The following is a 22,363-nucleotide window of genomic DNA, read 5'->3' on the forward strand; positions in this document are numbered from 1 at the left end:
GTAATATCAGCTTTACAATAGCGCTGACTGTTTATCTATCCAAAGGATGTGCTACCTCCCCACTTTTTTGTGACCCTCTCGACAATTCTGGGGAGAAAAAATGTTAGTTCAACATTATCGCAAGCCAGAATATGACTCTATTTATGTGACAAGTTGACAACATACAATTTCATGCTTGTTGAACTGATCGGTGTTATATATTCACTATGAATATTATGAAGCCTCACCATTATAAATATGAAACAGTATACACTTATTCAAAATAACTCCAGCAGTGGCAATTTATAGCTTGGTTGTTTGTGTTCTTATGAAGTCCAAATGCCACCTTAAGAAGCTGCAGCGTGCAGAAACAGATGTGCAGTGTGACTGCGACCAAAATGGATTGACGATGACCTATGTGAAAACAGGCTATTACATTTTGGTCTGCATGGCAGCTGACACTGGTTTGTATTTAGATATGTGACTGTTGGGAACACTGTGTCCTTAAAGCTCTGTTTAAACATGGGCCAAGACATTTGTCTACTGGACTAATTATTTTACCACCCTTCTATGGCAAGCATCACTTTCTTTTCCTTAAAAAAAAAAAAAGAATGTGTATGCACACACACAGGCACACATTTCCACTACACTGTGTCAAGTTACAGCAAGTACTTTAAACCTTGGTCATGTCAGGTGAATGTTGGCAAGGGGTCCGGAATGCCTGCATAACAGGATTGTACCACTTTCTTGATCAGGTGCCTGGGAACCGGGCAAGACCACAAACTATCAAATCAGACGCTGTCCCAACAACTGTTTTTGGTCGGGTTTTTTCCTCCTCTTCTCTCCCTCCCTCTTTCTTTCTCTTAGCAAGCTTCAACCAATTTGCAAGCGTTCGCTTCCACAAGGACAAATTTGGAAAAGTGAAGAACAACACAGTTTATCCAAATGTGGAAGGAAATGAAGGAACCAGGTGCCCTGCTAAAGCTAGATATCAAAAATTTGCATAAATACTTTCCCAACCACAGAGGTGCTGTTCAGAACAAAATAAATTGCTTGTATTATATGCAAGGGCACCAACCTTGACCAAGTTTGCGGTTGCTTCCCTGCTCATAGTTTCTTAAGCACACCCAGATATTCCTGCTAAGAAGCTCAAGTGAGCTGCCCCCTGTAGGTAGACCTAAAAAGGTAACTGCTTATTTATTACTTCATTTAATTACTTATTTTTAAGGAGACTTTAAAAGGTGACTGTTTCCATACAAGTCTTCAACATCTGTATTTGACTATTAAGAAAAATAAATCCGAAATATTTGAAATACGAATTGTTGCAGGATTCTAGTAATTCTTTTGTTTCCTTTTTGTTTGTTTGTTTGCTTAATATTAAGTAACACCCCTAGCTCTTGTTTTAAGATCTAGTAAAGGATTCAGTGGCCGGAATCCTGGATCTCTTTTTTTTTTTTTTTAAAGATTTTATTTATTTATTTTCCCCCCAAAGCCCCAGTAGACAGTTGTATGTCATAGCTGCACATCCTTCTAGTTGCTGTATGTGGGACGCGGCCTCAGCATGGCCGGAAAAGCAGTGTGTCGGTGCGTGCCCAGGATCCGAACCTGGGCCGCCAGAAGCCGAGCGTGCGCACTTAACCGCTAAGCCACGGGGCTGGATCTCTTTTGAAACATTTAATTATGGTGTTTCGGAAGTTCCTCGTTCTAACAAAGTTTGCTCTCGAAAATCTGCATCTCTTTCTACTTTTCCTGTCACACTAAAGTGAAGGTGTTGTCGATCTGTCCAGTAAATACAACCCACAAGATAACATAATCACATACATTCATTTCTCAGGGACCTTGGCAGTTCTTATCTCCTTGCTTTTATGATCTCTTATGAACAGCCAGGAATAGCAATTTGCAGCCTGTTTGTAAAGCCATCTTAGTCTGAACCTAGCCTTCTCCTCTTTTATCACACGGCGAGATTCTGCAGCTAAATCCCATTTGCCATAGTAAAATTTGCTGTGAGCTCCATTTTAGAATAATGTAAGTATTCTCTGTGCGTATGGAACATATCAAACACGTAATGGTGGGCAATTATCATTTCAATGAAATATTTATTAACAGGAGATGGTTTGTGTGCTTTGCTTAGATTTATTGATATGTTGCCCACTGTACATGTTTAGCCTGAAGCTATATAGCTCATGTTCCTCAGCATCTCAGACAAGCAGCCTGCAGTTGACACAGCTCCGGTTCTTCTGTGTGCTCTGCTCAACTTTATTTTACCATTATATCACCTAGAACATTAAACACAATGCTTGAGTTCTGTGTTAAATCATGATTGTTTCCTATTAAGTCTTCCAAGCTACCCATTTTTATTAACAGTTACTTTATTAAATCCTTAATAACATAGATAGAATAGTTAGTTAATTTGTGTGTTGAGCCATGGATGTTAATTTGTAAACATAATAACATACTGCAATCATTTGCATAATAGCATTTTAATCTTTTTAGTAAAAGCTGTAATTCCCTACAAAGTACACTGCAGTGGAAACTAAGTGACTATTGGTAATAATACAAAAGGCCTTAAAATTCTGATCCTATTATAGTGTTGGAACATACCCAAACTGCTTCCATAATCTCTGAAATGTTACTGTTCTCTGATTTAGGTGTCTGTGTCAAGAATAAAAATGAAGTATAGCTGGTCGCAGTAGACTATTTCCTAAATGTAATTTAGTATTCACTAAGCACCAGTACTTTGCAAATAGCTCTGAGGCTTTCCTTCAAAGTTCAGAGCTCCAGCTCTGCATATTGTGTGAGGAACACCAAGGAACTCACTCTAAACTCAGATGTCCTGAAGGCAGGGCCCTGATAAATCATGCTGATTTGGCACCGGGAAGGGCATCAGCCACCAAGAATTTGGCAACAGAGTCTCCTCCATCCTTCCTGCCCTATCAGTCTCCCTGTACTTCCTTGAACTGACTGCTTCTGACCAGAAGTTTGGGGTAGAATGAGCGAGTAGGGGAAATACTTAACGAAGCTACTTCTGGGGGAAAAAAAAAAAAACAAAAACCTCTATAGGAGCTCAGTCTCTAGAGGCCATTAACACCAATCACAAGACCGGCAAAAAAAAAAAAAAAAAAAAAAGTAGTTGTTTAAAAGTCAGGCCAAGTCATTTTACACAAGATCTGGTAATTCATTAATCCATCTGGAGGCAAACCTTGAATGAATAACTTGCAGTAGTAATGGAGATGGGCAGGTCTACAAAGTATTAGTGTTTAGAATCTGAAACTATGCAAATGATTCAATCATTTTGAAACAGAAGAGGCACAAAAGTACCTCCTATCATCGTTTTGGGACAAATGCTGTAACGGACAAGAAGGCATTTATCTTTGTAAAATTTTGCCCTTGCCAAGAATAAGAGTGTGTATTTCATTGTGTATCTCTCCCCTTCTCCCTTGCTCCCATTCTAGCTACTTGTAATTCAGCATCTTTGGCAGGCTACAGTAAAACACAGTTTCTTGCTTTGCTTTCAAACTATACTTCAGAGCGCACAATCTTGAAAGTAACCTGAGAGGTTAAAGAAGAAGGAAAAAAAAAATGGTCCTTACAAAATTGTTTTATATCACAGGCAATTCATTTTATAAAACCCACAATAAAAGTTTTCATTGCTCAAAGAATAGGCACATAATTATAGGGCCAAATTAACCTTGTTAAAAAGGTAAAGTCTGGGGTAGGGAACAGTGAAAGAACAATTTGGCTCTCCGTTTAACAATGTGGTCTTTAAGGTTCATCTTTTTATCTGCTTTGTGTGTTGATCTCATTCAGAGGTGAGCCATCTGCTGGGCTATGTTTCCACGACATTGCATACAGATAGGGGGACATGGACAAATAGACACAGCATATGTATAAGGTTACTACACAAGCACACACAGTTGCTATACAAATAGACGGTTTGTCCAATGCAGCATCCTGAATCTTGATTACTTTAACCTAGACTAATATCTTTGAAGTAAATCTAAGAGGCAATGAGCCAATTTTTCCTGATTCCTCTCCAAGTTTTCCTCCTTGTGAATGTGGGTATCCACTTTTCTGGCCCCCAAAATATCCAGGTGGAATAATTTTTAGTTAAATGACCCACTTGAGAGTCCAGGAGGTGGGAAAAGCCTAAGATATGCCCGTAAAATGGCTTACCTCCTTCTTGGAATACCCAGAGTATCTGACATGAAATAGTTGGTCTCTAACCGAAAAAACACAAAATAGTACGTTCTACAATCATTGTGCCTAATTAAACATATAGATTCTCACTTTCCAAATTGCAAATAGCTAAGAACTGGATCGACTTCCATGAAAAACAGCAGCCAACCTCATCTCTTGTAACCACAACTTAGATTAACAAAAGCAACCACTGGGAAAGTTAGTGGTGGTGAAAGATGGCCATGTAACTGGCATCCTGTGACTTACTATTTATTGGGTAGGGGTTGATGCCAAAAGACATAGCCCTGTGGGTCAGAACTCCTGAGCCATACTTTTCCAGTGGTCAGCATAATGGCAGGGAGGAAATAGGGTGACAAACCAGATGTTCCCAAGATAAGGCAGATGTTATCAAGGCAAGAAGTCTAAAATAGTCTTTAACTGAGGTGTGTAGATGAACAACACACACACACAACCACACACACATACACACACAAACAGGAACAACACTATTTAGTCTCCCTGCAAGATAAGCTGACAGTAGAAGTTGAAAATAAATCAGCACACAGGCTGGGTCAGATTGTTGCGTCCTGATTTGTGACTCTCCAAGATGAACATCTAACTGATTTATACCTAGAATTTGGAATTTTGTGGTAGACTACAAATGCAAAGATAAGTACAGCATAAATTTTTAAAATACTCCATAAGTCTCCATGAGTTTCAACATTCTTCAATGTTCTTATGTTACAGCCAATTATCTCCCCACTTAAATGGCTATTATTTTCTTCCTTGAAGTCTATGTTCTCTGTAAGTGTCATTACCAAGTGTGGCAAAAATCTGGTTGTGGGCTGTAAATTTAATTTAAATGACAAACATTTATTGATTGCAAATTGGAAATTCTGAAAATCTTGAAGAAGCAATTATTGTAAATTAATTCAGTCTCTTCACATAACAAAGAAGAATTTATTCTCCTGATGATTAAATTAAGGTGAGGTTGTTTTGACATACATTTTTTTCTCTGTTTGTTTTGTTGAAATTCCAAGAGGTTTGCCATTCATAGAAAAGTCTGTCTGACCATGGGCACAGTCAGAAGCAGGAATTCATTACCATGGAAGGCTGCAGAATTTCCTCCAAGGAGACAAGTGAGAAAAAGCAGACACCACGCAAATTTGTGGATTGGGTTAAATATGTTCTGCCCCTGAGGCAGCAGGGAGATGGAGAGCCCCTTTGTAAAATGACTCACAAGTCTAAGAAAGTACTTCAGCTCCTAAAGGTGAGGAGAAACTTAACCAGGAAGTTGCCATGAAGTTCTGATTCTCATTGGAATATTTTTGAGTTAGCATTCTTTGCCACCTCCCTGTCTAACCTAACTCATATTCATCAGAGCTGATGGAATTTTCCTTCAAGGTGCTCCAAATCTTTGTTCCCTGGACACCATCCCCTCTGCTGTCACCTTGTCCCTTCCCTGCACCTGCCTCACATGGGGTTTGGAATGCAGCAGGGCCTGCTGTCAGATTTCCCCTACTTGCCATTTGTCCATAGCTCTTACAACTCTTAGAACTAGCACTCTTAAATACCATCTCCACTACGTCGCTCTCCTGCTAAAAATCTTCAATAGCACCCTAATTCCTACTAAGAAAACTCTAAACACTTCCAACTGTACGTGGTCTTACACTGTTTTCTAGTTGCTAATTATATCAACATACACATATATACGTCTGTATGTATACACAGTCTTGCATTGTTTGCTAATTGTTTCAGAGTTCTTCATTTGGCCTCCCAAACTGGATTTAAAGTTCTTTAGGAGGTATCTTTTGTGCTTTATATGTAATCTTCACGTTACCTAACAGTTCACACCATCAATAAATACACGATGGTCAATTTATTCATTATGCTGCAAATATTTATTGAGTACTTTCTGCTGTTTTCTAAGAAAATGTCTAGAAAAACTTTAGTGAGCAAGACAAGCAGGTTCCCTGCTCCCAAAATGTTCACAGTCTTATGAATAGCCAAGATCTGTTTTTTTAACTTTTTGATAGGTACAATATATGCCCATTTTAGAAAAATTTAGAACATAACTGGAAAGTCAAAAGAAGAAATGTAAAATCATCTATATTCCCACCAGAATGATCAAGTGTTCTCGAAGGGTTCCACCCACCATTCCTTTGGTAGCAGGACATATATAGCAGGACACCTTGCAGACAGACAACAGGAACCAGTCCCCCCTTTTTCTCCTGCAAAATTTCAGAGCATCAGACTTACTGGGAGTTCCAATAATTACCCAACGTGAATGCTGGCTACAGCTGTGAGCCCTTCTCTCCCCATTAGCAAAGGCAGCCTCAGAACATATTACAAGTAAAGACCTAGAGACAACTACATTCTCACTCTCCATGTTCTAAAGAACCCCAAGTGGCTGCATTCAGAAGTAACAGATGAATGAACGAAAGATGCCCATTCAGTTGTATCACAGAGGCATTAAAGCAGATATTAAAATAAAGCAGAGACAAGGTGGCCCACAGTGACCCAGAAGGGCCAATGTGCTCTTTAAACTAACCCCTGGCCACCCATCTTTACACAATGCCATGTTGTAAAAGTAGTCCTTTATTCTCCTCCTTCAAACAATGCACAAAGGCAAAGAGGGAAGGAAGTTATGTTGCAATATTCTGAAACATAAATCTTGCTACCAGCCCGTCCAGGGACAGCATCCTGTTTTCCTGACACATGGATCAGAATCACTGGAGGCTGCACCTATAGGCCTTGTGTCCTGTTTTCCTAAGTGGCTTCTGAATCATAGCTGGTCACCTGCATTTACACATCCAAACGTAGGTTGTGCAAAGATCGTTGTTTGTGTGTCCAGTTACTCAACCAACCTGTACAATTGCGTGTTGGCCCAACTTGTTCCCACTCAGGAATTCACTCTTTCCCAAATTGTGACATTGGATTTCATTCTTTTTTTTTCCTTCTAAAGTCCAATAAAAATTAAACTTAGATTCAAATGTATGGAAGAGGCCAAAGGAAGAAATATCTATTTACTCGCAACGTTTTAACATTCTGCTATGCTTTCTGTAGCTCTTAATACTCCTTTCTTTCTGCTTTGATTAGAATTCAGAAACCCAGTGGCCAGTTTCCAGTGGTATCATCCACGTGCTACTTGAGTCGGGGGCAAGTCTTTAACGACTCAGTGCCTTATTTTATTCTGGAAATCTGAGGTAAATGATGTTTGTTATTGGCAGATCAGAGATGGCAGAGACCGTGACTATTTGGCTTGCTCAAGTACAAGGCCTTCACAAATGTGATGAGGCAGGGCTTTGAGAACTGGAAGAAAGCGAGCAGGGGTGAAAGTCCACTGTGAGAGGTTTAAAGGCACAGGCTCTGGGAAAGGACTTCAGGGAAATGCAGCTTCGGTAGAAGCCACACAAAGCCGAGGCCATTCAAAGGTTATTTTGCTGCATTTGGACCTTCTTCACAGGGAAAGACACAGTTTTAGAATTCCACCTATGCTCAAAACACACTTTTTTTCCTTTACAGAAAAAATGTCTGAGTTTAACGCTAGAGGGCAAAGAGTAGAGGCATCTTTGCTGTATGCAAATGCTCAGGAAGCTGCCACTGGTTGTTAACAGTGTTGCCACATAAGTCCTTAGCCTTTGCATAGACAAAGAAGAATGGGTTTTGTGACAGCAGAGAAAACTGATAGGAGACTTATCTAAACAGTCACTTTTGCTGTCTGTCACGAAGAGAATTCCTGACATATAGTCCCGAGGCCCTGGGCATCTCGACAATTTTATATGGCTTCTGAGTCTTCATATCCTCTATCTTAACTATATTTTCTCTCAAAAAGCTGACCAATTCAACTTTAGTGTTTTATAAAGGGGAATTTCAGGGACTTTTTTAAAGCAAGGTTTCTCAACCTCAGCACTATTGTCATTGGGGGCCAAATAGTTCTTTGTCATCTGGGGCTGTCCTGTGCCTTACAGGATATTTAGCAACTGTCCTCGGTCTCCCAACCTCTAAATGCCAGTAGCATCCTTTTGCCCCTACTCCTAACAATCAAACATATCTCCAGACATTGCTAAATGTCCCCTGGGGGGCAAAATTGCCTTTGGTTGAGAGTCACTAGTTTAAAATGACCACATGAGAGATTAAATTAAATGAACCTCGTGTTTTAGAGCATTGAAAACAATTCTACCAGTGGGAGAAAGTTATATAGGGAAACAAAACCGGTGTCTTTGTGTAGATTAAGCATCTATATGTAACTAACTAGCTGCTGAACCAAGACTCCGGAAGGTGTAAATGAGAAGTACCTCATGCAAAGGCTGCAACACGAAATATGGGGGCACAAGGTCATGGAGAAAGTTGTCTCTTTTGAAACAAGCCCACCAGGGAGGTATTGACTACCGCACCAACTCCCCCCGCCTGTTAGTTATTCCGTAACCATCATCTACAAAATGCATGGCATTCACCCAATACGGAATAGCCGATTTTTAGATAAGAGGTCTATACAGATGGACATTTTTTAAAGTACTGTTTATTTAATGCAGCATGACTTAAAATGGGCCTGTAACCTGACAAGTGTACTGAATGAGGAATGTTCAATTTACCAGTTCTAACCAGCCAAGTCCTCACATGAACTTTCTAAGACCCGGCTGAGAAGCCTGGGAAAGTGTAACTAACCACAAACCTCCAGTGTTTCCTCCACCTCATTCCTTCTCTCCAGCCCTCACTCCACTACCTTAGGCACTCTTCTCAGACCCACTTAGTGCTCCAGACGTATTGTAAAATCTTAGCCATCGGCAGAACCTACAGCCACCTCAGCTCACCAGCTCTCCCCGCTCCCATGTCAACCAACACTGAAAGGAAAGATTCTGTTCTATTTTTAAATATATTGAGCAAAGAAGCAGCTTGATATGTCTTTGTAAAGGATGGCTGTCACCTAAATTCACTGTTATTCTATTTTTATCAATGATATAGACTTTGGACTCAGATCAATTTGAGGTTCAAGTCTCAGTTCTTTATTTGTCAACTGTGTGATTTGGTGAAAATCACTTAACCTGAGACTCAGTGTCTGCCTATGTAAAATGAGAATGATAATAATAGTACCTAAATAATAGGGTGTTTTGAGGGATGAGTGAGATGACATACATAAAGACAAGTGCTCCAAAATGTTGGCCATTGTTGTTATTACTATTATTGTTATTAACATTGCTATAGTCATCATTCACTCATTATTCAACAAACATTTATTCAACACCTTCTGTGTGCTGGAAAAACACAGTAAATATTGTAAAATTGGTTTTCTTAATGACTCAATAAACATTTATTCAGTGCCGTTTATGTGCTGGGTGCTGGAAAAACTCAATAAATATTGTAAAATTGGCTTTCTTAATGACTCAAGATTTCAACCAAATAACACTGAAGTATAAGAAATGTCTCTGCTGGTGGATAAGAAATACATTTACAGTGCTTTGTGTGGAGCTTGGCACATAGTGGGGAGAAAATGTTAGATGATGATGATGGCGCTGGTTGTGAAATTGAAAACTATTTGATTTGACAATCTTTATTCAATTCATTTGACAGAGTACTCACTTCATGCTTGTCCCTGTAAGAAACCATTTATTTTCAAGTAAATGAGTCTGATCTTGTGAGAAAGAACTTCTTTTCTCAAAGTAACACTTTAATAGTAGTAGATTAACATTCTTTATTATAGGGTAGGCTTATAATTAGAGTCTAGAGTCTAGAAGATAATTCTCATTACCGAAAGGTAAATGAATTTTGACGAATTTATAAGTAAACATTAGAGTAGTTGGGTTTAGAAGTTTCCATAGTATAGAGAAATCAGAGGTATGATCAAAAACATAATAATAATAATAACTGCTCACTTACTTCGTAAAACAAATAAAGGTAGACATCTAACTCCTTGGTTAAAAAGAAATGCATTCTTTTACATTTTATACTAACTTATATTAGGCATCATTTTCTGTGGGAAATAGGAATAAACAGGTTTAGACTTTTGTTCTTCTTTGTCCCTAATTCTTTCACAATCCCTTAGTATTTCAACACAGTTTAACGTACTCTGTTGCTGGTTCCTAGCCCCTTAATTCTGAAGAAAAAAAAAAAGAAAATCATTGGTTTTCCAAACATTGTTTTTCACAAAATAAGAAGTACCTAACTGTGGTAAAAAGTCTTTTGAAGACAGCAAAGTAAGAATCCATTGCAGTTTCAGGCCAATAATCATGTTAGTGTGGCCTAAGCCAAGTTCAACGAGAAATTAATTTTCACCAAGGGATGTCCTTACCTCAAATATATTTGAAGGCTCATTGTTGTACTGATTGGATATTATTTCTGATTGGTCACTGCACCACTTGAGTCCACCCAGAAAGCTGTCTGTATCCAAGTCGTTCACGTCTAGTTCGGAAAGGTCAAGTTCAGGAAGATCTGGGCAAAGAGGCTGGTCTTCACCAACCAGAGCAGCACACTGCAGGAGGCAGGGGGGGAAAAAACTTTCATTAACTGCAGGAATTTATTAAACTGCAATAGCATGTGATGGGAATTAAGCCTGGTTAACTCAACGACACTATCAAAGCTGGTTTCCAGGGTTTTAGTCACCAGAAAAAACATCCTAAATTTTTTTACTCACTTTGCCTCCAAAGGACACTTCACCTGATCCATTCTATCCAAAATTCTCTCCTCAATTCTTCATGGTAAATGCCATGAAGCCTTCCCCGATTTTTCAGAAAGGGAAGCCTTCCCTGATTTTTTTTCTTTTTTTCAGAAATCAACTGGATTTGTTTGTACCTCTTTGAAAGTTAGCAGTTACCAAGTCACAAATTGTCCTCTGGTTTACTATATGCAAAATTTCTCTTTACTTTTTTTTTTTTTTTGCAGGAGAAGATTCGCCCTAAGCTAACATCTATTGCTAATCTTCCTCCTTTTTTCTTCCTTTCCGCCCACAAAGCCCCAGTGCATAGTTGTGTATAGTTGTAAGTTCTTCTGTTTCTTCTATGTGAGCCCCTGCCACAGCATGGTTACTGACAGATGCGTGGTGTGGTTCCACACTTGGGAACCGAACCCAGGCCACCAAAGCGGAGCACGCTGAACTTTAACTGCTAGGCCATCAGAGATGGCTCAAATTTCACTCTACTTTTAAAGTATAATCCCTTTGAGGGAAAGGTCCAAATTTGATTTTAGCTTGGAATTGTCATCACACATAATAGAGACGAAATAAACAATCGCTAAATGAAAAATAGAACACAGGAACTATACTAGGAAAACTTTCTCCATTTACGTTCCTTTTAACCATTATAATCCATATAGTTCATCTAGCAACTAATGATGCAAAGTCTTTTAACTTGGTTCTCTTGATTTGTTATTTAAATCTTTTAGTCTTACTTGACTTTTCACGAGCTTCTGAATTTCATCTCAAACAGGTCAAAAGCAAGTTCCTTGAGATGAAGGACAAAAATCACATTTTTTCCTATATGATCTTTATATCTTTCACTATGCATAACTTGCAAGTCATGTGTGTTGGTGTGTGTGTATGTGTAGGGTTGGGAACACCTGATGTCTGGAAAGAAAAACCACTACAGCACAGCACAACTATATTTTTTCATCACTTAACGTGTTCCTAAACTATGCTCTAAGAGAATTCAAAAGAACTATTTTTCTTTGGCATTTTAAAATGATTTCAATATATTGAGAGGTTTAAAATATTCTATACCGTGGCTGGGCTGCTTGTCACCAAGGCTATTTTATTTTATTATTATTTGTGTGTGTGTGTGAGGAAGATTGGCCCTGAGCTAACATCTGCCAATCCTCCTCTTTTTACTGAGGAAGACTAGCCCTGGGCTAACATCCATGCCCATCTTCCTCTACTTTATATGGGACGCCGCCACAGCATGGCTCGATAAGCGGTGCTTCGGTGCGCGCCCAGGATCCAAACCGGCGAACCCCGGGCCGCCACAGCAAAGCGCACGCCCTTAACCGCTTGCGCCATTGGGCCGGCCCCTCAAGGCTGTTTTAGATTGGCATAGTCTTTCACCTCCTTGCATGGGGTAGGTGGTCTTTTAATTGTCCCATACTGAGGCCTTTTGAGGAAAGTGGACCTCCTTACCAATGGTGTAGTCTTCTAACTTGGAATTGGCTATCTAACTGCTGATTCCTCACTGCCTACTGTGAAGAACCCTGCAGAAACTTCCTATTGCAGGGGCCTGGGGATGCCAAAGCTATAAGGACTTTATCCACCTGCAAGCCAAGGTGTCTAAATCAGCAGGAACACACTCTGAAGTGGCACCCTCGTGGCCCTACCTTCCAAGGTCAGGAGAGATGCTGTGGAGGTGTTCACATCCAGGCAGCAGTTGGGCATGAAGCTGGAGATCCTGCTTGACATTTAGATTTTGAATAAAATAAGTTTCATGCAGATTTTTTTTCTGAAGCACCCCTGTCATCCCTGGCGGGCTACAATACATGGGTCATATGCAGCAGCGTGATCATAAGCACCATGCTGAGAAGTAGGTACGGGGTAATGGAGTCAGCAGTTGGTAAGGGGAGTCTGCGAGGAACCTGAACATCCCTGTAGCTTTTCCTTAAAACCACCAGGCCCCAGAGAGCTCCCAAACTGCAGGCACAAAGGCAATACAAAGAAAGGGCAGTCCTCTCCATCTAAACTCTTCCCTTATCATTTTATGGGTCTTTCCTTTTTTATTATCCGAGTTAGCCCAAAGTTACAGATTGGTATGCTTGACCAGGTTTATAAGTAAGCGGAGGCTGGGCTGATGAGGAGGTTTTGTTCTGGTACAATGTCCGTGCTTCGTTATGGGTGTAAAACTTCCCAGTCTCCATACTTGCCCACCCAGCTTATCCCCGCACAAACACGCCGTGTTAACTCCTCCACCACACGACCACTTCAGAGACAAGGGGATAACTTTTTCGATGGTGCAAAACCACTAGAATTTCATTGGGAGATGGTCCTTATCTTAAAAAAAAAAAAAAAGCATAAACAACAACAAATAAAAATGAGTTAGAAAATGTAGGATCTCTATATCTGGCTTAAGTTCCTGTTGTGAAGTGCATAACTTGGAAACCACATTTTGGAATGCTGAAATGTTCTACCGACTAGCGAACAACTTCTTGCTGTCTCTCTCTCTTTAACTGCCCTTACTCGGCCTGGCTTCTTCAACACCCCTTAATCTTTCAGAAATATGTATTTTTCAGTAACTTTTGAAAACCGTTGAAAAAACTGGATCAATTGTTTTGTATTTGACTATGCTGTAATTCACATATTTCTTTCCTCTCCTTTCCTGTCTCCCTCCTTCCCTCTCTCTCGTTTCTGCTTTTGTTATGGTTGAAAAATGTGCATGTGCTCTTGCCAACGTTGACATGCTAATAAAATCAGTGCTTCTGAATGTGGCATTATCCTGATAATCTAAAACACATTAGTGGTAGCAAGTGTTCCTGTTATTAATTTATATTTGGCCTTTGGATGATGCCAGACTTAACAGTCCAAGCCCTGTAACTGTCCTCATCTGACATGCTGATATTTACTGCTTCCCCATACATCTGTAACAGGTGTGCTTTATTGCAATTACAGAGACACATTCTACTGGTTCTTTGCAACTATGACAGCTATTTCACAAGCGTAGCCTTAATTTTATAATAAGATTTAAGAGGATAAAGCACTCACTAAACACAAAAGGCTAATTATTGTACACTATTTCACCCCAACAGACTTTTCTCTTAGTTAAGGAGCAGACAATAAATTAGCTTAACTGCACTGATGATAATGAATCATTATAATTAAGTATAATTCTCCATTAACCTTTTGGAGATTTTTTGTGCCATTGATGGTAAATTTTAAAGAGAGAGAGAAGAAAGAGTGGACTTGGCCGTATTAATTATATTAATGAAAAAAGAATCTCACTTCTTAAAAAAAAATAGTCAAGACAGAGGGAAGGGGTGGGGTGGGGGGCCGTAAAGAATGACAGTCTTGGGGAGTGCATGTCATGTGAATGGTCTCTATCAATCTTAGTAACCTTGTTGTACATCACCTTTATTAAACTGTGAAACACTGGAGAGTGAGTGGCTATAGTGATATAGGCCTTTATTAACCAATGTGCTGTCCTGTCATTATGTGCAAAAGGGCACACGACGTTTTAGGATGACAGCAAACATTAACGATTCCAAAAATGAAAGCTGCCTCAGCTACCTGCTGCTCCTAATATTTTAGACCGGCGGAGGTGATTCCCAGAGCTGCCGCTGCGAAGGCTGGGCTCCCGGCCGCTTGCTGCCTCCAGAGCAACAGAGAGGCGACTGGCCAGTCTCAGCCGACCGACAACTCAATCCACGGCTGGACGATTAGCCCGAGACCTCACCTCCTTAAGAAAAAAATTAAAAGGCCACTGTTCTAACTGCTTCTGGTGCTTATGTGAAAATGATTGCCAGAATTCCAATGATTAAAAGAAGTCTTCCATATTTCCATATGATCTAGTTCCTCATTCAACTCCTAGCAGCATCAGGAATAATACATGATGGAAAAACGAAACTACAGCAGCTGAGACCCAGAGCCAGCCAGGCGATCACCGACAGGACGCTCCAGCTACTGGAAGACAATTAGGACTTTGAAGCCACTTGCAACCCTGACTCATAATAGCTACAGGACATATGAATTATCCATATCTATTCCGCCTTACTGAGAAATCACAACACGAGAAGAACAATTACAATCCGCAAATAGACCTGCCAAGGAAAGAGAGGGCACACGGAGCCAACATTTGCAAACCCAGCAAAGAGTTAAGAATCCAGGGTATGCCTCGCTAGATAGGAAAAATGCATTTGCCGACAGCCTCAGCCAAATTATTTTCACTTTAGATGTGTATCGCGGCACCACATGGACATCTTATTTAATCAAATCACGTGTGGCACTTGATCCTCCCCCTTACCCTACGTGCCCCCAGCCACCCAGAGGAAGCACTCGTAGTCCTCTGCCAGATTCATTGTTCGCTGCTCAGATCCTCCGTGCAAGTCAATTCGGGTCCATCTCACCAGAGTCCACAGAAAGTTTTGCTTGTTTTCCAAGTTGCCCAAACTTTCCGAGAACATTCCATTGTGTTGAAGGCAAACACGCCGAGGTCCTCTGTCCCCCTGCTAGTCACTCTAGACTCCAGAGATGACGAGGAAACAGCTTGCTTTTTTTCCCCCTGTATGAATTGTAGCCGGCAGAGACTGTGGAATTGATGTATTGCCGTCTATTTTTACACAAGCAGCGAGCAGCTCCACACACAGTCCTGCATAAACTCTATTCTCTCTCGGCTTCAGGCAGCTCTCCGTGGTACAGCGAGATTTAACCATTAGCTTCCCTGCCACCGACGCTAATGGAAACCCTTGCACAGTAAGGTATATGTTTTTAATTTGCTGGCCAAATCTTTCAACCACCTATAGGAGTGTGAAAGGAACCAGCTTCGTGATTTCGTGTTCTGTGGGAAAAGCAATCTAAAATAGCCCACCAGGATTATTTAGGATTTTGTGAGTTCTCTGTCTGATGAACAGAGAGAGGGGGAAAAAAATCCAGACTACAGTCAAAACTGACTATATTTGAGCACATCCATTTTAATATTTTAATCTTCATCTTATTATAAATAGAAATGGCATTTTTCCAACCAGGCCACTAAACACCACTGGAAAGACTTCAGCTTCTGATTCATATCAATATCTTAGAGCATAAATATTGCATATGAGGAGAAACAGAGCCAATGGCACATGGAAAGAGTTTCTAACTGCAACAGATACTGATGACAGCAGCTAAGCTTTGATTTGCTCAAGGCATCTCAGAGCCACCTTAAAATAGCAAACTTATTGGAGTTAAGATAAGATTGAGATTCTCTCCCAAAAGCTCCTGCCTGGGCTACTTTTCTATCTCCTCTCCTCGCCCAAGCCCTTCCCCCCTTACAGGAATAATTGCATCGCGAGGGAAGCTTCAGTTCTGGCTGCAATGCCGAGCGAGCCCAGTCCCAGCTCACCTCGATGTCACTCCATACAGAGTCCTGGTTGCACATGTCCCACGCCATCCAGCTCCTGAATGACGCCAGTCAAGCTTTTTCAACTCCAATTCACAGTGACACAGAGCACACACTCATGCAGGCAACCAGCCCCTTACTGAGAGTGAACTGAAGGCACCTGTCTTACTACAGTCCCCAGTCACATGACAAAGCTATTAAAAAGTAGGCTGGGCTGTCACTCACCCAGCCTCCCTTCTCCTGTGCAGCTTGCTGCTCAAACTCGTGACGTCACTCAAAGGCAGCCCTCTGCCTCAGTGAAGTAACGCTTAAAAAAAAAAAAAAAATCCCGAAAGAAGAAAGAAAGGAAACACTTGGACTTTTGGAGGCTTCGAGCATCATGCTGTGATTAAAGCCAGCTTTGAATGCCACAGACTCTAAATGGAGCCCTGGCCATATAATAACTAAAATCCCCTGCAATCTTTTTTTAATTTATTTTCCTTCCCAAACAAGCAAGTGGCAAAGCTCCTTGTTTCATGACAGAGTAACTATATTCTTAGCTAAAATGTGTACTCTCTAAGGACTTGAATTCTAAGACCTCCAAGTGGATTCCTGCTCGGTTTGGGACTAAAGCAAGAGCTTATCACATGATGCATTTTTATGAGACATTTTCTAATTGGGGGAAGTGTCTGAAAGCAAGGAATGGGGCATGAAGCTTTTTTTTTTTTTTTTTTTTTTTTGCTTGTTTAATCAACAAAACAGCCTGTATTTGTTAAGGTATAAACAAACTTCTCCACCCAGAAATCGGCTGTCCCCCTGGCAGTAGGGAATACCAGCTCCAGAAGTGTTACTGCAGTTTGCTTTGCTCCATATAAGGAGAACAAGAAACAGAATCCCATCCTTTCAGGTTCCTTGTAATTATTTCCATTTCTCTCATAGGCTCCCAGAAAACAAGTGTTAGTAAATACATTTGCTGCTGCTCTGCCCAGATCCGCTTAGTTTTCCGGCTGTCTTTTTTTCATACATGTAGCATTTCCTCTCTAACCGCCTTAGGGTGGCTTTTTGAATAAACACTGGATTTCAACCCTACTGCCCTGGGTTGTGCAGTTTGCACTTGAGATCAAGAATGTCCGTGGAGTAAGGGAAAAATACCGACATGCTACTAGCAGAAAGATTTATTTCTTGAGCTTTTTAATTTTTTTTATCTTTATTTTTCAGCTTCTACCCTGAAACAATGAGGGCTAACACAGGTGCGACTGTTTTATGATGACACTACATATTGAATACATAACAAACTCAAGGTACTAGACACCGCCAAAAAAACCCTTTCCATAACATACAGTGGTCTGATTTAACCCTTCCAAGTTCCAGGGAGATGTACACATTATATATATGTTTTTATAAAATTTTAAGCCCAATATGCTTTTAAAATCAGCCCAATTCTTTTACTTGATAATAACTTATCTGAAAAAAATTCTCCAGATATCTAAAAATAATTTTTAAAACACTATCAACTTAAACTCCTGTTCTACTAATGTTAATTTAATGTATTCTCTATTGTCCATCTCTTTATAAAGAAAAAATGGTGGTTTGCTCTAACATATATTTTAAATATAAAGTTGCTCAAATATTAAACTGAAAGAAAGAACAAACAAAACAAAGACCACCAGATTTCAGCTTCTTTCAGATCACATATATTATAAGGGATTTATCTACTCTGATATCTGCAACAAGTTGCTGGTAAATTCCTGAATAATGTGATGAAATTGACAGTCTGTCATTATGGGACATAAAAAGATGGCCGAAAGCTTGGACATTTTAAGTTAGCTGAATACATTTCACTGGCACATTTTCCTTCCTACAAATAGCGGAAAATTACTGTAGTTTTAATTTTCTAAATCAAGAAAGAACAGGAAAATACAACCTCGGGAAGGCTTTTATACATGCAATTAGTGGCATTACTCTGCCCTCCCCACAAAGAAACACTAATTTTCTTCCCAATTATATTCTGATTTAATGTAAAACTACAGTAAATTATTAAAACTCAGGGCAAAGGTCATTGGCTCTACCCTCAACACAGTCAACTGTGAAATAATATTAGTCACTTGACCATGAAGAATTGGTTTATTAATTATTATCAGGTGATCCCCGTGTCGTGATATTCTCTGATACTTTTAATTGTGTTCATCGAATGCTAGGCATCTAGTATCTATTTTTTTTTAAATCCTATTCACACCTTTTAGAGAAGTTCTTTACACTGGAACATTTTGTACTATTGTTTTTGATATTTTAATCTGCTCACACTGTCTTGCTGGGTTTTCTTGTTTGTCTTTTTGCCACCTAATTCCACTTTTTCTTAATCAAATCAGCAAATCCACTGAAACCAGAGGTGGTTTTACATATGCTATTATTTTTCCTTCACCATCACAAAGAGGGTTAGTTAGGAGTCAAAACATTGAAATGATTTATAAACTAGAGCATACTGCAATTTTTCCCTCACATTTCTATTCCCGTACACATCAAAATTTAAATAGATTCTTGGGACAAATTAGAGTACCTTCCACTCTTTTTTTTTTTTTTAAGTCTCAAAATTACAACTCTAACATGAAGGATATTTTAGAGGTCTTATCATTCGGTAAATTAGCTCTTCAGATTAAAAATTCTCTTCTGTCAAGTTTTTTCTTTTCTCAGGAGAACATAAATTGTTACTTGCTGACCAACCTTGGTCTTTTCTGGCTTCCCAGGAGGTTTCTATAGTTAATTTTCTCTCTGCCTTGACTGTTTCTCTTCCTCTCTCCCTGCAGCCCTTCTTGCACCCCTTCGTCAACTCTGCCTCCAGGATTTCCAAATGTTTGGTTTCAATCAACAGGGATCTATTGAAACCTTACTGTGTCCACAGCAACATATTGCAAGGATTGCCAAAAAGGCATATGACATGGACACAAGGGAGTTTACAATTTTAGGGGGATGACAGCCTTTAAAAATGGAGAATAATTTGATATGAAAAAACAATATTACTTTGCTCAATATCCAGATTCCTCTTCTCCTTAAAACACACCCTTTTTAGGTACAAGGTCCTTCCACTAACCATTACAATTCACACCCAAATCACCCCCATTTTGTCTCAACAATAGAAAGAGGTATTTATTAACATCTGTTGAGTGCCCATAATGTTCCATATCTACACAGAGCTTAGATTCCACTCCAATGGAATTTCTCCCCCTAGTAATTCTGTTAACGATTCCCAAAGCTCCAACTTTGGTGGAGTCTAGAGAATCTATCCTTAGAGTTGATAACAAGAGAGAAAATAAACCTTCAAAAGAATAATTTGATTCTATAACAAAACTATTTGACAAAGTACATAACATTTAGGTTTCCTTCCCCACTCCTGCCCCAAATTACAGGCTTTTCCCACTTTCCACATTTCAGACAACTGCTACTTCTAAAAAATAAACACAATCAAACTCTAATACCCAACACATACTCAAATACCCAGGTAGACAACAGCAAAGACAATTGATTTTGATGTCATTATTGTACACAGGTGAGAAGTCAGAAGTAAAGAGCTACTAGTATAAATATCTTTGCCCATTTTTATAAGCTTACAACAAACTATATAAGAATAAATTTAAGACTAAAACTTCTCAAAAAAGAAAAATGGAGAAGAAAACCTATACAGCAGAGTTTACATGGGCTAGACATTAATATCAGCATTTTACATGCCACATTTCAATCAATTTAGTCCTCAAAACTACCCAGTAAAGATTATCTGTGTACCTATGTTCTAACTAAGAAAAAAAGACAGAGCAAGGGTTTAGATAGAAGCTGAAAAGAGATTACAGATCTCAGAAAACCCTTCTAGAAAGCATTAAAGTTTCAAACATAAGAATAATATTCATTCCCAAATCAAAAGCACAGCAAAGACCCCTGAGGCAACTTTATATCCAAGAGAATGCCTACATAACTAGAAACTAACATTCCCGGGGAATGCTGCCTGCCTAGAGCATTCTTCCAGAAAGAGAAGGGATCTGCCCAGAATTGCTCATATTTTTAAAGTTAATCATTGCTAACAGGCATTCAATTGCTTGCTTTTAATTCCTAGAGGGGCCAATTGATCCTGATACCCCATGTCAGTTTCTGAGCACATGCTCTGAAACTCTGGGACGTGTTTGAAGCTGAGGCTGTGCGGGGCACAAAAGTTGGTAGCAGGGCAGGGTATAACAAAGACCTCTAGCCTATAAACACTCTAAAATCAAGACTTATTTTACACAAAACTGCCATGGTGATATCAAAGGGAATAAAGCACCTTTGGAGAAACAAACAGAGAAAAGTTAGTGGACAGCTTTAATGCCTCTTAGCATTCATTTATTTACTTTTATTTTCCATAAACTAGAGGTGATAGACAGCCTCAGCAATACATCTCTCATCTCCGATAAAAAAAAAAACCTTCTGCAGACCAGCTTTATGCAACTGAGTCAGCCTATATTTTAACATGGTCCTCAAAATCTGCTCGACATTTTTTACATTAAAATTAAAAATAACATGAAAATTAATCGAAGTTGCAGTCAATCGGATTAATCTAAACATAAAGCAAGAAGTATGCTTATTAGGTCCACAAATAAGAGATAATAAAAGGACAGTTAAAATCTGATTTTGTCTGATGCTTAACTCTGCCATATTTGTGCGTCTACAGACATTTTAATTTACCTTAATTATTTCAAGTTAATTCATCTATAATGCAGTGAATTATTGATTATTTAAATAAGAAATGTTCAATAGGATTATTTAGCAATTTTTTCTTCTGAAACTGAAAATAAAGCACATCATATTTTATTAAATTTGGTACTATTTAAAAATTTAAATGGCTACTGAACCTCAATAACATAATAGTTCACTTAGTAAGAAAGATATTTTATCCCCTAACTAAAGTTAGTGAGGGCCAGAGAAAACTGAGGTACACAAATTACTAAATTGAAAAAAAATATTTGTTAGACAAATAGTTCCCTCTGGTACTTATTTCTAGAGCTTTGGTCCTAATGAGCTTAACTTTTCTTGATTTTAGAGAAGAAAGTTGAATTTTTCAACAAGTCTCAAAATGGAAGAATTAAATAAGTGAAGTTTTTTTTTTTTCCTTTTTTTTTAATCCCACCAGACAAACCTTGGAAAGGTTATTTTGTTTTTGTTTCTATTGTAGATTTTTCCAGTGCTTTGATATTTGAATTTTACTCTAGCAGAGCTAATATATATCCTAAAAATATGGAGATGTAGAAAGAAAATAAATTCTCATCTTAAGATCAATTAGCTTAAGGCCTAAGCTAAATTTTGTGATGACTTTTATAAAATCTTACTTTATATTTGCTAGCCCAACTAGACACAGGGTTTTGGAGGAAACATTCTTAACCAAAAACACTTCTAAGATTGACCTCCACATTTAGCAGCTCAATCAAAAATAGATGTCAAATACTACTGGTAGGATTATAAATGGGTACAAATTTTTCTAGTGGACAAACAGGCAATATGTATCAAAAATGCTAAAAATGGGCATCTCCATAGACCCAGAAATTCATCTTAAGGATATAGCAGGGGCATATGTACAAAGATTTTTGGTGTGAGGATAGTTAATGCTACATTATTTACGTTATTGAAAACTTGAAAGCAGTGTAAATGTCCAAGAGTAATGGCCTAGTTAAATAAACTATACAACACTATATATATATTACGTTCATATACATATATTCAATGTTATCATTAAAACTGTTGTAAAATACATTTAATAGCATAAGAAAATGTTCAAAATATATTAAGGTTTAAAATTATGTTTGAAAATATTATAATCCCAACAAATTTACATATAAATATATACACTCAGAAAGAAAAAGAAGGAGGAGGACAAAGAGAATATAGAACAAGGTGTTAACAGTGGCTGAGGACATTTTAAGTTCCTTTTAATTTTCTTTGTGTGTGTGTGTGCATTTCTGTAATTTTGAAATTTTCTGTGACACACATGCATAACTTTTATATTCAGAAGAAGAATAAAAACTATTCATTTTTTAAAGAAATATAGAGATTCAGACTTATAGCTATGCCTTCTTACCATACAGGGAATGTAGTAAATAGAAATAGCCCCTGACATCCAATATAAGTCTCAAATATTCATCAAATATTTAAAAGGAAGCCACTTCTGTCTATCACACCAAGTCTAACAGCTACTCCACTCAGCATGCAAG

At 38.7% G+C, this 22,363-nt stretch overlaps 1 protein-coding gene across 1 annotated transcript in view; it reads right to left on the reverse strand.

The window, feature by feature from the left end:
• Positions 1–16,259, reverse strand: part of PPARGC1A (PPARG coactivator 1 alpha) — a 92,941-nt gene extending 76,682 nt beyond the window's left edge. Inside the window, exons 1-2 of the mRNA XM_004432316.3 lie at positions 16,161–16,259; positions 10,445–10,624 (exon numbers count right to left, since the gene is read on the reverse strand). Of these exons, the coding sequence (XP_004432373.2) occupies positions 10,445–10,624; positions 16,161–16,208 (228 nt within the window). The 5' untranslated portion in view covers positions 16,209–16,259. The remainder of the gene's footprint in view (positions 1–10,444; positions 10,625–16,160) is intronic.
• Between the last annotated feature and the right edge of the window lie 6,104 nt (positions 16,260–22,363).

The sequence above is a fragment of the Ceratotherium simum genome, chromosome 8 (genome assembly GCF_057802395.1).
Source record: "Ceratotherium simum simum isolate JZ-2026a chromosome 8, ASM5780239v1, whole genome shotgun sequence".
Classification (NCBI taxonomy): domain Eukaryota; kingdom Metazoa; phylum Chordata; class Mammalia; order Perissodactyla; family Rhinocerotidae; genus Ceratotherium; species Ceratotherium simum.